At 32.2% G+C, this 15,135-nt stretch overlaps 2 protein-coding genes and 1 pseudogene across 2 annotated transcripts; 1 reads left to right on the top strand and 2 right to left on the bottom strand.

Annotated features, from left to right (window-relative positions):
* LOC109355834 (dynamin-related protein 1B-like) lies at positions 2,156-3,479 on the bottom strand. The gene is made up of 4 exons (XM_019599070.1): positions 3,408-3,479; positions 3,039-3,267; positions 2,647-2,786; positions 2,156-2,379 (listed from the first exon to the last, which is right to left on the bottom strand). Exons 1-4 carry the CDS (start codon positions 3,465-3,467, stop codon positions 2,251-2,253), a joined length of 558 nt encoding a protein of 185 aa, XP_019454615.1. The 5' UTR covers positions 3,468-3,479; the 3' UTR covers positions 2,156-2,250.
* On the top strand, positions 4,978-9,283 carry LOC109357239 (ORM1-like protein 3). Its single transcript, XM_019601051.1, has 3 exons — positions 4,978-5,388; positions 7,577-7,725; positions 8,885-9,283. The coding sequence occupies exons 1-3, from the start codon at positions 5,203-5,205 to the stop codon at positions 9,021-9,023; spliced, it is 474 nt and encodes a 157-aa protein (XP_019456596.1). The 5' UTR covers positions 4,978-5,202; the 3' UTR covers positions 9,024-9,283.
* Positions 12,606-14,500, bottom strand: LOC109355721 (annotated as a pseudogene).

Here is a 15,135-nt window from a genome sequence, read left to right as displayed (position 1 = left end):
TATTGAACTAAGAATATGATCACTAAGTATACTAAAAGTAAAGAGAAAAAAGAAAATGTGCAAACTGTATGGGTAGGGCGAGTTGTAAATTATATTTAAGAAATTTTGTGAAGTTGTATGAATGAAATGAAAAATTAGGCAAGTTACTTAAATAATAAGAGACTCATTTAAGAGATTATATACTATAGTATGGTTGTGACTTTTTAATTTTGAAACGTGGTTGTGGATGATATTGGTGTTAATTAGTTGTGCACTAACATTATTTTTCATCTAAGAAATATGATATATTCTCTGCAGAATCAATTTATGAATCGTTCCGTATACATGTAAAAATAATATGTATTAAATGTTAATAATTTGCTAATTAGTTATTATAGACAAATTTAATAGGAATCATTTTTCTTCTGACATGTAAGAGCAGCTGGAAAATTATTTTATAATTTATTATTTTCTTCTAACATGTAAGAATAATATTTAGTTTTTTCAAAATAACAAATATTATTTTTTTATTTGAATCTCATAACTTACTCACACTTTTATCTTTTATAATAACAAATGGTTTTTCTATTCTCCTTTATATTTGGGCCCCACATTTTCTTATAGGTATAAGCCTAAGAATGTTTTTGTCAGGGGTATCTTGAGATTTTGTAGACTTGGAGTGAGAAAAAATTTAGCCCCTACCTTAATTATACCAAACTCGGATATCAAATAATTTAATTATGTAATATTTATACAATAAATTTTGAATAATAGAGGCTTCATGAGAATATAATATATACTTTTTTTTCATATTTAATGATAGTACTAATTAGAGAGCACATTTTTATGAGATTTTCTCCGCTTAAATAAACAATATTTGGAGCCTTCATTAACTTTGGACAATGTGCAGCACACTTGTGGCGAGTCCAACTCCTCTCCAGTACTGGAGAGTCCAGTACTGGATTTTAAGGGGAAACAATAGTTATAATTTATTTTATTGAAAAATGAGTTAAAATTAAGACTATTGGATTTTTATTTTTGCCACGTGTCATGATATCAACATGGTAATAGATTCTCCGGTAATGGAGAGGATCCAAATTCACTTGTGGCACACCTATAGGCTTTAAGGATTATTCTTAATAAATAAAAATCAACAAATGAATGAAGATATTCAATAAAAATTGCTAAAAAATGTATGAATGGAGATGCTCTTTAATACAAAAATATCACTTTATCACAACAAGGGATCCATTACTCTATAGCCCATAGGTCAAACTGATAATGTCTTGCTGGAAGTTATTCAACTTGCAAGCTAGCATTTTTATATTTCGACTTCGAATCACTGTTCATTTTAAAAGTGTGTCTGTTACTAATAACTAGGTTAAGCTGTGAATATGATTTTTTGATATGCAGACTTGTTATATAAACAACAATAGATGAGCACCGGTTAAAAGTTTGTTTATGCAGGTCGGGCTGCACAAGACCTGGTTTCTGAAAACCTAGATTTTTTAGTTCTTTTTATAACGACTTCAGACTGGATCGATTTTAACATTCTATGGTGGCCCAAACCTATATCCTTATTATGATATCTTAAAATGAATTTTCCATGGTGTCTTGGGCTTGACTTGATCTGTTATCTTCTTTCTTTTGGGGACAATCCACTTGGCTTCCTGACTTCTACTTTAAAGATCTAGAGGTGCTTAGTTCTTCCAGAAAAACGTTTTGTTAGAAGAAACATTCTTAGATATGTGTTGAAAAGAGTACAAATGAGGAGGATACGATTTTTTTTCCTAACAAAGGCACAAAATAAAAACGAACAAACTATGTAGCGAGCACCAACCAAAGAGAGGCCAAAAAAGATGATCGTGTACCATCTCAGATTTGTTGCTTGGATCCTATCCTCCTCCTCATCCTCATCCTCATCCTATCCTCATTCTCAATCTTGTCCTCATCCTTTCCTTTTCCTCATCCTCATCCTCCTCTTCATCCTATCCTCATTCTCATCCTCCTCCTATCCTCATCCTCATCCTCATCCCCATCCCCATCCTCATCCTCATCCTATCCTCTTCCTCATCCTCATCTTCATCTCGAACCTATCCTCATACTCATCCTAATCCTAATCCTCATCCTCATTCTCGTCCTCATTCTTGTCCTCCTCTTATCCTCATCNCTTTGTCAACGTATAAAGAATTGTATCATGAATTAGAAAGAAAATAAAAATTGTCCCCATAAAACTAAAATTCAAACTCTGAGAAATAGCACCGGTGCTTCCTATTTATCCCATGCAACTGCCTCAATTTCTGATAGTGCACTTCTGTATAGCTCTAGCCTCTTTGAAAGGTTCGTTCGTCGCTGCATGATTGCAGGATCCTCATTTAGCAATGAAGCTAGTTGTTTTCCCTGCAAAATCAATATGTGAGATGAAGAACATGCAAAACATGACTATTGTATTAAAAAAGTGGCTCAATATATGAGGCTCCTTCTTAATATGGTATGGGGAGAATGCATGTACAATAAATAGTCTTACTCTCACAAACAAAAAATGTATTCAGGATTTGAATACATAACATTCAGATCACATGGTGAACAACCTTATATTTAAGCCGAGGCTCATACTCGAAACATGGCTATTGTATTGCTGAAGAAAAAAATTAAAGAAAAGCTCACCTCCCTTTTCCCCAACTCTGTAAAGAAATGATCAAGTAAGCTGCGCTTAGCCTCACGCACTTGGCAATAAACTACAGATTTGGGAATAGTATGCCTCAGGCCGCTGCATACCATGTTCACATAGGACAAGACAGTAGTGGCTGTTGTATTTCAAAGAATATCAGTAAAGGAAAGAATGAGGGAAACAATGCTTCAAATTTCATGAACATATGTTGGGTAATGTACTTAATATGATGAACACAACTATCATAGGCTATTACTGGACTTCTTTCTTATTTGAATTATTCCATTAAGATTAAATAAGTCATGTATGCGTAACTCACTTGGTAGAGCTATAAGACATAAAATGTGAACACGTGGGGTGTAATTCTTAGCTAAATTCAACTACTTACCAATTCGACGAAGATAAGCATCATTATATCTGTCAAATAGTGAGTGAGTTGGATTTCCTCCTTTCTCCGCGTCTTGGGGAAGTTTGCGAAAAAATTCAACAGTCAAATAACCACTTTCCATGTCTACCAACAGCAGAGTCGCTTTCTTACTTTCTTCTCTCATCCTCTCCAATGATTCAACAGCTGCACTTCCAAGTTCTACTCTCAAGGTGGGATATTGTTTTAATTCCTACAATTAAGAGAAAACTGCAACCATTAAGACAATGAAACAACAATGTATTAACTTAGACATTTTGCTAAGTTAATAAAACAGCTATGCAGGCTTAAACATGTAGAGAAATACATAAAAATAAGAACTTTGCTACTTGCCACTGTCCCATTCATAGACTTCTGAATCAAATCCTTCAAAATTCCATGATCCTTAAACATTACACAAGTAAGTTATTAACTGAATAACTCATAATGTTAAAAATAAAATCTTGTGAAGACAATTCACCAAAATTAGCTTGTCGGGTCATGTTTGCTCCTACCCAATCCTAAATATTAATTGTGTCTAATTTTTGATATATAGTTATATACCACAAGTTGATATTTTATTTATTAATGATTGATTTATAATTAACATTTATCACTTTCTTATGAGTAGAATTTTCTTATGAGTAGAATGAATAGTAGGAGAATATAGTCAGACATATAACATTAATCAATATAATAAATCATTTTTTGCCATTTCTTTTACTTGGGACCCACTAAACTCCCTGACAAAAGCAATGTGCATTCCATCAAATCTATAAGTAAGATTAGGAATGACAACAAGGTAGGTTGGGCTGGATTTTTGCTTACTCAATCCCAAACTTGAAGTGAGCGGAGTTGAAATTAACAATATTATCTCAAACCAATTAGGTTTTGAGTAACCCGAACCCAATAGGAAACCCGAAAAAACAATTCAATAAGTAGTGTAGTATTACATGTCTAAAAATATTTGGGTCGATGTCTAGAAGCTGAGCAAAATCCAAATTCTCAAGGAGACCACATGTTGATTTTCATATTTGCATAGTCATGATCTATGTTTATTATTATGTAATTGCCATTTATGAGGAAAATAAAAAATGGAAATTTTAAATAAATGCTCATAAGTTTTTACACATTGTCCTCACAAAATCCTAAAGTCTACTCATGGTTTAGGGAAAAGGGGAATAGAAGTATGGTGTCCCATAACAAAGAAGGCAGTGTCCTTCAATCTAAAACACTTGTGGCCAAAGAGAAACTCAAGTTCAACTTTAAGGTATATGTGTCATGTGTGCTAGGTTTGAGTATAGTTAGAGAAGATATATTCAATTTTTCAAGCCAGGTGAGTTCAGGGTAGGATACCACTTTTATATTTGACATTAATACTAGAATGATGTTTGGATATTTGACATCTATGATTTTTTCAACTAAAATAATATAAAATACTTTTTGCCATTTAATCAACTAGCAATCTTATAATATTTTTACAAAAATTAATGACTTACCTGTCCTTAAAATATAGAGATATTACTTTTCTTAAACTTTTATACTAAAATTTGCAACTTTATTGTATAAATATATGATCATTCATTAGTTAACAAAGAAACAAATTCAAAAAATTTACAACCTAACATTTTGGTTGTATATACCAAAAAAAGAAACATTTTGGGAGTATTTGTTTCTTTATTTATTCTATTTTATCCACCAATTGATGTGTGGTCCATCTTATTTTCCATTTTATTTCTTGTATTTTATGTGTGGTCCAAATTTTAAAACAACAACTTCAGTCAAAATCTGTTCCAAACTTCTCAACAAATGAAATACTTGATAAATATCCTGAAAAACCAAATCAATAACATCCAAACGACATAGTTTTAGCTTTTTTTCTTCCTATCTGAATTAATTTTTTCTATTAATGTTATTTCCCTAGCAAACAATTTTTAGTTTTTCATTTTCCATCATTGGGATATTTGATAACCAGGCACAGATAGAAAGAGAAGGAGAGAGAATAAAAGAGAGATTGAGAAAGTTTGGTGTTTTTGGTTCCGGGTTTTGGAATTTTAATTTTGAGCCAACCCCATAAGATCCACGATCATCAAAACACGAATCTTCGGTTAAAGTTTGAACCTTTAGCATAAAAAATCAAAAGGGTGTTATGGCAAATCTGTATGTGAAAGCGGTGCCACCACCGGATCTGAATAGGAACACAGAGTGGTTCACGTACCCAGGGGTTTGGACCACTTATATCCTCATTCTCTTCTTCTCATGGATCCTTGTTCTCTCCGTTTTTGGTTGTTCCGCTGGGATTGCTTGGACCACCGTCAATCTCGCCCATTTTGCTGTATCTTCTTATTCCATCATACCCTTTTTTAATTTATATTTATGTTATGGTTTTTAAATTGTTAATTTGATTCAGGGTATTTGATTTTGATTTACCTTCTTTTTTATGCCTTATTTGATGTTATCTTATTACCAATATGGAACCATGTTAATGCTTTTAGGGTGTGCTATTTTTTTAACTGATACAGGTTGGGTATATGTGTTTATCATTGGTTTAAGGATTGAGATTGTTTTATTACTACCCTTTTTAGAGATTTTATACCGTTTTGTATTTTATGTTATTCTAAGCGTTTGGGATAAGATTAACTTTTTATTATGATTGTCTTTATTGGGTCAACGAATTGTTTGGAGTGTAAACTGTTAGATAGCTTTGATGATTATTCAAGATTGATTACTTTCCCAATTCGGAGAATATACAGAAACTTGTGTAAGAGGAGTACTCTGTCGCCCTATCGGAGTCTCTAGGGTTATTGGAGGGGTATCCTGCCAGGAGGGACACCCTTGACGTTGTGTTTTACGTCATAGACATTTGTTGATTTTGGTTTCAGGTAAGTAGGTTATTGGTTGGTCAATGGGTCATGAAAAGGGGCGATTGGTCGGTTTTAATTGTAATTAATGGTTGAGCTTTGGAGTTCGGTGTCTCATTAGCTTTGTAAGATGAAAGACTGAATGTAACAGGAAGGGAGCTAATTGTAGTGGACAAGGTAATCAAAAGCTTGAGTTCAAGCGTTGAATCACACTATTCAACACTTTTCATGGTGAACAGCGAGTCAGCGTGGGGAAAAGCGTTTCAGTGTCGTAGTGTGTTGGCGTGACGCTATTGAGTGTCGAATGGCAGAATCACTGCACTTTTTAGTTACATATGTTCAGAAAAATTAAGAGTGAGAGAGTGAGTGGAGTTCTATGACATGTGTAAATTAGAGGTATGACACGTCTTCGTAGTGATGATGGCTCGCTATGGACTCTTCTATCAGTCTCTTTGTCGCCTTGCAAAATCATAATTGAAAGTAAATAGTGCTCCTGTAATTTGCCTCAGTTTTCGTTTACCAAGAGTGGAGTTTCGGGCCCCATTCCTAGTTTACGTTACTAGCAATTCACTATTTCTCCTCTATGATCTAGTTATTGTTCTCCATGGCTAGGAAGTTATTTTCAGGTATTACACAGAAAATAATGTGGTTGGCTTTGGGATAAGCTACCTTAGGATGCTCGAGACATTATATATGTTTATTAAAAAAGATTATATAAAAGCCAATATATAATTTAAAAAAAAGTTAACCGACCCCATTAGTCCTTTTGTCATTCTCATGATCTTTTCCATCTATTACTCGCATTTACCTTTTTTCTTTTCTTAAAAAAGCAGAGCTCATCAAAACGAGGCAGTAGATGTTGCTGAGAATGAAGCTATTAAAAATTAACCAGTTATTAGTGTATTTACATAATTGGCTTCTCACCTGCCAAATTTTAAACTTCCTCGATATTCTATCCAAAAAATAACTACTTTATCAGGTGTACACTCTCCAGAGCATTGAGGCAGTTAGAGAATTTGCTTTTGCTTCCTCTATAGTTCAATTGATTGCCAAGTTTTTGAACTATGTTTGATTTTAATTTTCTGTGCTTTTCATAGTTTCCCTCTTCCTTGGAACGTTCATCATTTTCTTTCTTGCTTCTCTTATGTTTAACTTTAGAAGTATGCCATGCCTTTTAAGGTTTAGCCAGCCCTTCTAAAGTATAACATTAATTTGTTTGATTTTGTTTTGACATAGAACCTACTATTTATCACAATTGAATGGTAAGAAAGGAACATATTCTGTGTCTTGTTTAATTTTCTTTTACTGCTTTCGTTTTTTGGGGGTGGTGAATGTGTTATTATCTGTCTTAGTTAAACGTAATACTAAGGCAATTAATGTTTGCTCATTTATTACTTTGTTTAGGTGATGTGCAGCCATGCAGGGCATTTCTTTGCTCCAAATCAATATTGTTTGTCAATTATGAACTAGTAGTTGATCTTGTTTCAGTTGTTGTTCCTATATCTGTCATTTTCCTTAGATTATTTACAAGCAGTATTCAAGTTCTTGTTTTTGCAACTTTAGCTGCGACTTATGTAGGTGAATCAATGGAAAGCCATAACTGATTATTGAAAATAAGTTGATCTCTCTATGTGCCTTGATTGATTATGTTGTGTCGATCAGGTTACCTATCACTTTTTCCACTGGAAGAAAGGAACTCCATTTGCAGATGACCAGGGCATCTACAATAGATTGACATGGTGGGAGCAGGTAGACAATGGAAAACAGCTCACTCGGAACAGGAAGTTTCTCACAGTTGTTCCCTTGGTGCTGTAAGTTATTCAATTTGCTAGCTAGCATTTTTATATTTGGACTTCGAATCAATGTTCATTTTAAAAGTGTGTCTGTTCCTAATCACAGGGTTAATCTGCGAATATGATTTTTTCATATGCAGACTTGTTATATAAACAGTAATAGATGTGCACCGATTAAAAGGTCGGGCTGCACACGACCCGGTTTCTGAAAACCTAGATTGTTTGAATTTCTTTTTAAACCTACTTCACACTAGATCGATTTTAACATTCTATGGTGGCCGAAAACTATGTTCTTATTAAGTTATCTTAAAATGACTTTTTCATGGTGTCTTGGGTTTGACTCGATCTGTTATCTTCTTTCTTTTGGGGATAATCCACATGGCTTCCTGAGTCCTGACTTCTACTTTGAAGATCTAGAGGTGCTTAGTTCTTCCAGAAGAATATTTTGATAGAAGAAACATTATTAGATATGTTGAAAAGAGTACAGATGAGGAGGATAAGATTTTTCCCCCTAACAAAGGCACAAAATAGAAATGAACAAACTGTGTAGCGAGCCCCAACCGAAGAGAGGCCAAACAAGATGACCGTGTACCATCTCAGATTTGTTGCTTGGATGATATTCTTGAAAATACCAGCATTTTGGATATCAAATGGAAAATACTTCATTGGTTAGCATATAAACTAAAGCACATTGTCATAAAGACCTTAAGCGTGAGCCTCAACGCAATGGTAATGTTGTTTGCCATGTGACCTGGAGGTCATGGGTATAAATGCTAGAAACAACCTTTTCGCTTGTGATGGTAAGACTGCTTGTATCTACCATCCCCAGACCTCACTAGGTGAGAGTCTCATGCATGCCTGACCTATTCATTTTAAGACCCTCCCTCCTTATTTCCTACTAAAATCATGAAGTTGATGGTACCTGATCTAGATCAAGAATGTGTACACGTTTTGGTTTTAAAGTTAGTAGAAAGCTTCAAAATTTTAAAGTAAAGCAATCACTTTATATGGAAAAAGTTCAATCAATCACTTTTATCTGCAGCTTCTCTATGATTCTAGTTCTGCTGGAGACTTCCATAATAAGCTTTGGCAATGTGATTCATCATCTTGAGAGTGTATGTGATTTAGAAGTCAATTATTATTTAATATTTCAATGTTGTTGTTTTGTCCTTGTTAGGTACTTGATAGCTTCTCACACAACTGATTATCAACATCCATTGCTCTTCTTCAACACCCTTGCAGTGATTGTGCTTGTTGTTGCAAAGTTTCCCAATATGCACAAGGTCCGAATTTTCGGAATCAATGCTGATAAGTGAAATGGTTTTATACCCATGAAACTTATTTACCTGTTCAAGACCCTCATATCCTTTTCTTGTTCTGATAAAAAAAAAAGATGCACCTTTGTATAGTAAAGTCAGAATTTGAAGGATACTCAAGTAATATTTTGTTGCCAAGTGTTTTTTATGCTGCTTCTAAGGTATTAAACCAATAAATATGACCGAGTTGTTTTATGTACAGTAGAGAATCTTATGTATCAGATTACAATGGTGCTTTAAATTGTACCTTCCTTTATTAATGCCTTAGAACTGATACAATAATTATCACTATTCTTCAATATGATTGTTATCAATTACCCAAGTTCTCTTCATAACAAATCAATTGTCAATTAACCCATTTTTAGAGTTTCATGAGTGTGTCATATGTTCTCTTATTTTTAATGAATTTATTGATTAGCATATTTTACCTTCCTGGTTCTTTTTGATGTCATAATCATGACACTAAGGTGTACTCATTTTTTACAATACATAAATAAAAGAAAACATTTTTTATTTTTATATGGGCCAATAATCTCAATAAAGTATTTTCCATGGGTCATCATGCTTAGTAAAGATAGCTAGGTATTATGTAATGAACATATATAAATCTCAAATAACAAGAATTAAAGTTGAGAGGTAGAAAAAGGCAAGAGGTAGCAAATTAGGAATTTCTCAAAATTTGAATACCCTTCATATTAATGTTTCTTTTTAAGGTAATATCTTAGAAGTTAGAATCATGCTATATTCTCTTATTAATTTTCATACCTACAAAAAAGTAACATATATTATTTGTAAATTAATCATTAATAAAGTATTATTTTGTGATATATGTCACTTTCTTTTAGATTTGATCATTATTTTATATTGGACTTCTAAATTTGATACTTGGCATATTAGTGTTTAATAAGATCTAAATAATATAATAAAAGTAGACAGAGAGTTTGACCAATATTTTTTATAAGACCAAAAAATCAAAGACTTTAAAAAACATATTAAGTCTAGTTATTATAATAATAATCATGTATCCAAAACAACTCATTTGAAATTGGGTGAACATTTTTTCTCACAAATGTCTTTTCTCATTTAAAGTTAGAGACAGAAGAGAATGCACAACAAAATTTACATAAAATGATAGATTAGGTTCCTCTAACTTTGCAAAGGAAAAAATAGTTATTTTTCGGACATTTTAACACTAAGATACAAAATTAAATTCAAGGAAAAGTTTTTTCCCTGTATTGATTGATGAGATGAAACCAAAAAAGAAGGACGACATGGCACTAAGGCCTTTCGGATATGATTGAATGGCATTTATATTTAAACCATTTTATAGTCAAATTTTTGTTTTAGATTTTAGTATAAAAATAGACTAAACTCATTTGACTTGTATTTATTTCCAGGAAAGCTGTAGTGACAAATAACAACTCACGCATATCCATTTATTCCTCTTTCTGCTTGTTAGTTTTGATATTTGTGAATAAAAGTATTATTTGTTCTCCTATTTTACTATTTTTTTATTAATAAAATTTAGTTGCTGATAACAACATGATACTTATATAAGTCGTCACCCGTTTCAAAATTCTGTTAATAACTAGTAAAAAACATTTTGATTTTCAAAGATGAAGGTACACCCATAAAGAAAGCCGAGAAATGAGGAAAGTATTTTGTCGACTTTTCGGATTTGAACTCAAAATATGATATATTGATGATATTAAACCATATTTACAATTTTCTGCACACGATATTTCAACTGTGATAATCATCATTATCCTGAGATAATGATAATGGTTAAAAGAAAGTATACTTTTTCAATTTCCCAATATAATATTTTATTGACAAAATAATAAGGTGCATTGAATCCTGCATGCATGGTTTACTAGGGCATGATATACCTTAAATACATTCAAAAATATTTTTAAAAATTACACACCAAGATGCTCACATTAGTAGTGGGATTTGAACTGATTTCCTTAAGGAATATGAGATGAGTTGATAAAATTTATTTTTGGCTTCATTTTTAGGTCCCTATAAATAGTTGTTATTTTGTCTTAGACTTTGCAACATTATTTGCTAACATGCATGACAAGATTACACATTGAGAAATTACCTCCATAAACATGCTTACATGCATGCAACACTACTTCGGTATTTTTAATATGTAATTTTTAAATAAATTACATTAAAATATTTTTTAAATTAGATATCATTAAAATAATTTTTAAAAATATTATTTGGGTACCATATGTAAGCATATTTATTGGGCAATATTGTTAATTTGAAACTTTTTAAGATATATCACTACATAATAACTTTATTAGGATAGACACATATTTTGGAATTGTGAGAACTCAAACAAAAAATAATTACATTAATCTAAGACAAAACAACCCTACGTAAAGGAATAGAAAATACAATTAAGCCTTTATTTATTTTATTATTTAACCATTGCCTATAACAACTGGTATAATATTAATCTTATAAAACTAAAATGTTGTTCTTATTACTTCATTTTTAAGATAGACTTTACATTTTAAAATCCACTATCTATTACTTGTCTAGCTAGAGTGTGTCCTATATGAGAGTGTTTCTATCATGTGTTAAAAAATATTTTTGATTTTGTCCACTTGCTCAAACATATCAAAAAGCCATTGACATGAGTGGATGAAATAGTTTCCACTTGTCCAAGGGAATGTTTTAGGCCCCCACTAAAATACCAAACGAAGGTTGGCTTCTGAAAATTTTCTTGAGTCGTTGAATATTCTATAATTTTTTTTGATTGATATGTTAGTATTTGTTGGGAGTGACATTCGAACTATCAACCTTAGTCATTCCAATTATTCACCATAATTATCGAATCACCTTATAACTTTATTTTTTTTTAATTTGTTATAGGTAAAACTCGAACCTATAAACTTCTGCACCGAGGTCCTTAAAATTTTCACTTATCACCATAGACTATGACTCCCTAATATTCTATAATTAAAAGCAGGTATATGGATGACATATAAAATGACACTCATGAAATTGAAGTCTTTCATACTAACTAAAACTTCAAGTGGGATATCAATTATATTAGGTTAGTGTTTAGTTGGAGCAGGTAATCCAATTCTCAAAATATTTGTTATTTGTTAATTACATAGTCACGCTGTTATGGTACACATGCAATTGACATTATGGTTTAAAATTCATTTTTTTATAGGAAAAAAGTGGGTGTGACATTCCAAATTCAGCTGAAACACTGAGATTTTAGAACACTCCCTTGTCCTTCCTTTTCAGTTTTATTTTCCTATTATTTTCTCGAATAATTCGTACAAATGCTTTCATAGTTGGAAGAATCTCAGATGTGATAATAATTTAGACAACAAAAGCTGACAACCCACTAATTTTTGCAGACACATAGATAGAAATAGGAGCTGGAAAGAGCACAAAGCACTTAATTAAAAATCTATATAATTATGGTTACAAACCTGAAAATCCAACTCCTTCATCACCCAAAAGTTATTTTTGGACTAAATATTTGAAATACATAAATGAAGGTGATACTACTTGTTACATAATAATTCATAAATACAAGTGCATGCCATGGACAAAAAAGGGTCTAATAATATTCATCTATTCATAATATAATCTGTAAAAATCAACAGAGATAAGCTGTAAAATCCTCACAATGCTCAAAATAGAAAATGCAGTGTATACAAATTGGAACAGCATCACCTTTATTATCATCTGTAACAATTCTCTTCATGTGACTCTGGAGTTGATTAAGAAAATATAATTTAAAATTACTTGATTTTAATATTTATTGAATTATATTTTCTTAATCAATTAGATAACTAACAAAGAGAATTGATACAGAAAATAATAAAGATAATGTTAATTCATACAGAATAAAGTGACCATGTGTAACCTATATAGTTAATTTCTTAACATCCCCAGACAAATGATCCAAGAAAAATAAGAAAAATAGGTAAGATAAAGAAGATAATAATGCATGTTCTGAATTAGCTTCCTTGTCTTTCCAATATTTCTATCATTTCTTACCATGAGCCTTCACCAATCATTCCACTCCAATATCCAGTACTTGATGAATTTCCTTGTTCCTTATTATTATGTTCCACTTCAGCACTACCAGCATGATGAGAAAACTGCTGCTTGACATCTCCAAAAGGAAACAAAAGTCTCCCACCATTCTCTTGAACCTGATCATGATATGATCTATTATTCCCAGCCCCATGATCAACTGAAAAGCCAAGATTTGCTTTAACTTCTTGCATGGGAAACCCAGATGGAGGGTAAAGAGAATTTGAATTTGGCATCAATGAGTTAGGAGCATAAGGATTCAAACCCCTAGAAGCCATGCCAGATCTTAACAGCTCCAAAGCAGAAAGAGAAGATGGAGCAGAAGAGTTTTGGTGATGATGATGATTGGTGTTATCACCATTAGGTGTTATCACCATTAGGCATGTCAACATAAGAAGACATGCCATGGTAATTGTGATCCATAGAAGGGAAAGCAAGGTTAAGATCATGACCTGATCCTTGCATTATTTTAGGGTTTTGGGAGTTAGAAATTATAGCTGATGATGATATTGAGAGGCTTGGTGTGTTTAGGTCTGGATCTATAACCTTTGATGATGCTGAGGTTGAGGCTGTAGTGACTTTCTTGTTCTTCCTAGAACCACCTCCAACAGGGACATTTCTGAGAGAACCACCTTCTGTCCAATACCTTCTACACGTCTTACAGAAGTATCTTGGTTGTGTGAGGCTATAGTTGTTGTAGTAACAGAACTTGGTGTTGGTTGAACTGCACCTTGGACAATTCACTGGTTCTTGTGGTGGCCTAGGAGCTTTCTTCTCTATAACTGGCCTTGAACATGAATCCATGATGATGAATCTCCTGAGAAACCCCAAAATAGAGGGGACAAAAAATTACAAGTGTTCATGGGCAAAAGTTTTCACAACCTGGTGTCTTCATGTTTACTTACATAACATATTTTAGGAGAAAATAAAGAATTTAATAAAATCAAAACAAGGTTTTTAGAATTTTTACCAATAATAGATACTCCTACCTTCTCATAAACATGTTCTTTAACAATCTTCACATGAGCTAAAAGGTGAAGAGGAAAAAAATTCAAAAGCTGTGTTTTTGTATTTTGACCTGATCGAAAGCTTGATTAAAAGGGTATAAAAATATATAGAAGGTCAATAAATATGTGGAGCTTGGAGCTATCATGAACATAACATCTTCAGATACTAGATATATATAGCTACAAAATGAAAACAACGATACAAAAAACTCTTAAATCTAGTGGAAGTTGATATTTGTGTCAGCTTTTGAACAATCCCTAAACACAGAATAAAAAGCTCAGAATTGCGCATCTAAGAAAAGACATGGAAATTTTCTACACTCAACTTTGGCCACATGAATTAAAAGAAAAGAAAGAGAAAAGCAACGATGACTTGAGAGAGAGAGAGAAAGAATTCACCTTGTTTGTCTGGAGCTGCAGGCTTAGTGCAAGAAAGAATGTTTTAGTTCGTTTGTGGGATGGCTTTATGCGTTGGCTCACTTTATCAATGATGCAAATGAAAAAGAGAGTGAAGAGCAGTGGTTTTTTTCCTTTTATTTTTTATTTTTTTACCAATGTTAATATATTAGTATTTTTTAGTATATAGATTGGGTATTTTTATCTTCTTTGAATAGCTTAGTAGCATGAGTGTGTCTTGAATACCTAATTTTTCTTTTACTTACTAAAAATATTCTAGTAACTTATTTTTACATTTAAATATGTTATGGATAAAGATAAAATACAAATAACAGATGTCAGTCTGGTTCGTTATTATATGGACTATTTTGTTTGTTATTAGGAACAAAATTATATTTGACAACTCTCAATTTCATGAGATAATAGAATTAATCTTTCTGCATTATTGAAACATTTTCGATGTCTGTTTTTTTTGTTTCAATTACTCTTTTATGAAATGGATGATAAACCTTTCTTATTGTATTCTTGGGTGTAATGTTTAATTCTTTGTAGCATTTGGTGGGATGGGTGTTGAGCCTTTTTAATTGGTTCCTTAGGTGTTTTATATAATGTTTATGTGAATAGGAGTATTA

This window comes from Lupinus angustifolius, chromosome LG09 (genome assembly GCF_001865875.1).
Source record: "Lupinus angustifolius cultivar Tanjil chromosome LG09, LupAngTanjil_v1.0, whole genome shotgun sequence".
Lineage (NCBI taxonomy): Eukaryota > Viridiplantae > Streptophyta > Magnoliopsida > Fabales > Fabaceae > Lupinus > Lupinus angustifolius.
Note: the sequence above shows the minus strand (reverse complement) of the source record. Positions and strands in the feature narration are given on the sequence as shown.

Bases quoted from the DNA above. Each gene is read 5' to 3' on its own strand.
- LOC109355834 (XM_019599070.1), bottom strand. From the start codon at position 3,467: ATGTTTAAGGATCATGGAATTTTGAAGGATTTGATTCAGAAGTCTATG. The intron at 3,268-3,407 runs GCAAGTAGCAAA...TCTTAATTGTAG, and splicing joins AGTCTATGAATGGGACAGTG to GAATTAAAACAATATCCCAC. The intron at 2,787-3,038 runs GTAAGTAGTTGA...GAAATACAACAG, and splicing joins TGCTTATCTTCGTCGAATTG to CCACTACTGTCTTGTCCTAT.
- LOC109357239 (XM_019601051.1), top strand. From the start codon at position 5,203: ATGGCAAATCTGTATGTGAAAGCGGTGCCACCACCGGATCTGAATAGG. The intron at 5,389-7,576 runs GTATCTTCTTAT...TGTGTCGATCAG, and splicing joins TCAATCTCGCCCATTTTGCT to GTTACCTATCACTTTTTCCA. The intron at 7,726-8,884 runs GTAAGTTATTCA...TGTCCTTGTTAG, and splicing joins ACAGTTGTTCCCTTGGTGCT to GTACTTGATAGCTTCTCACA.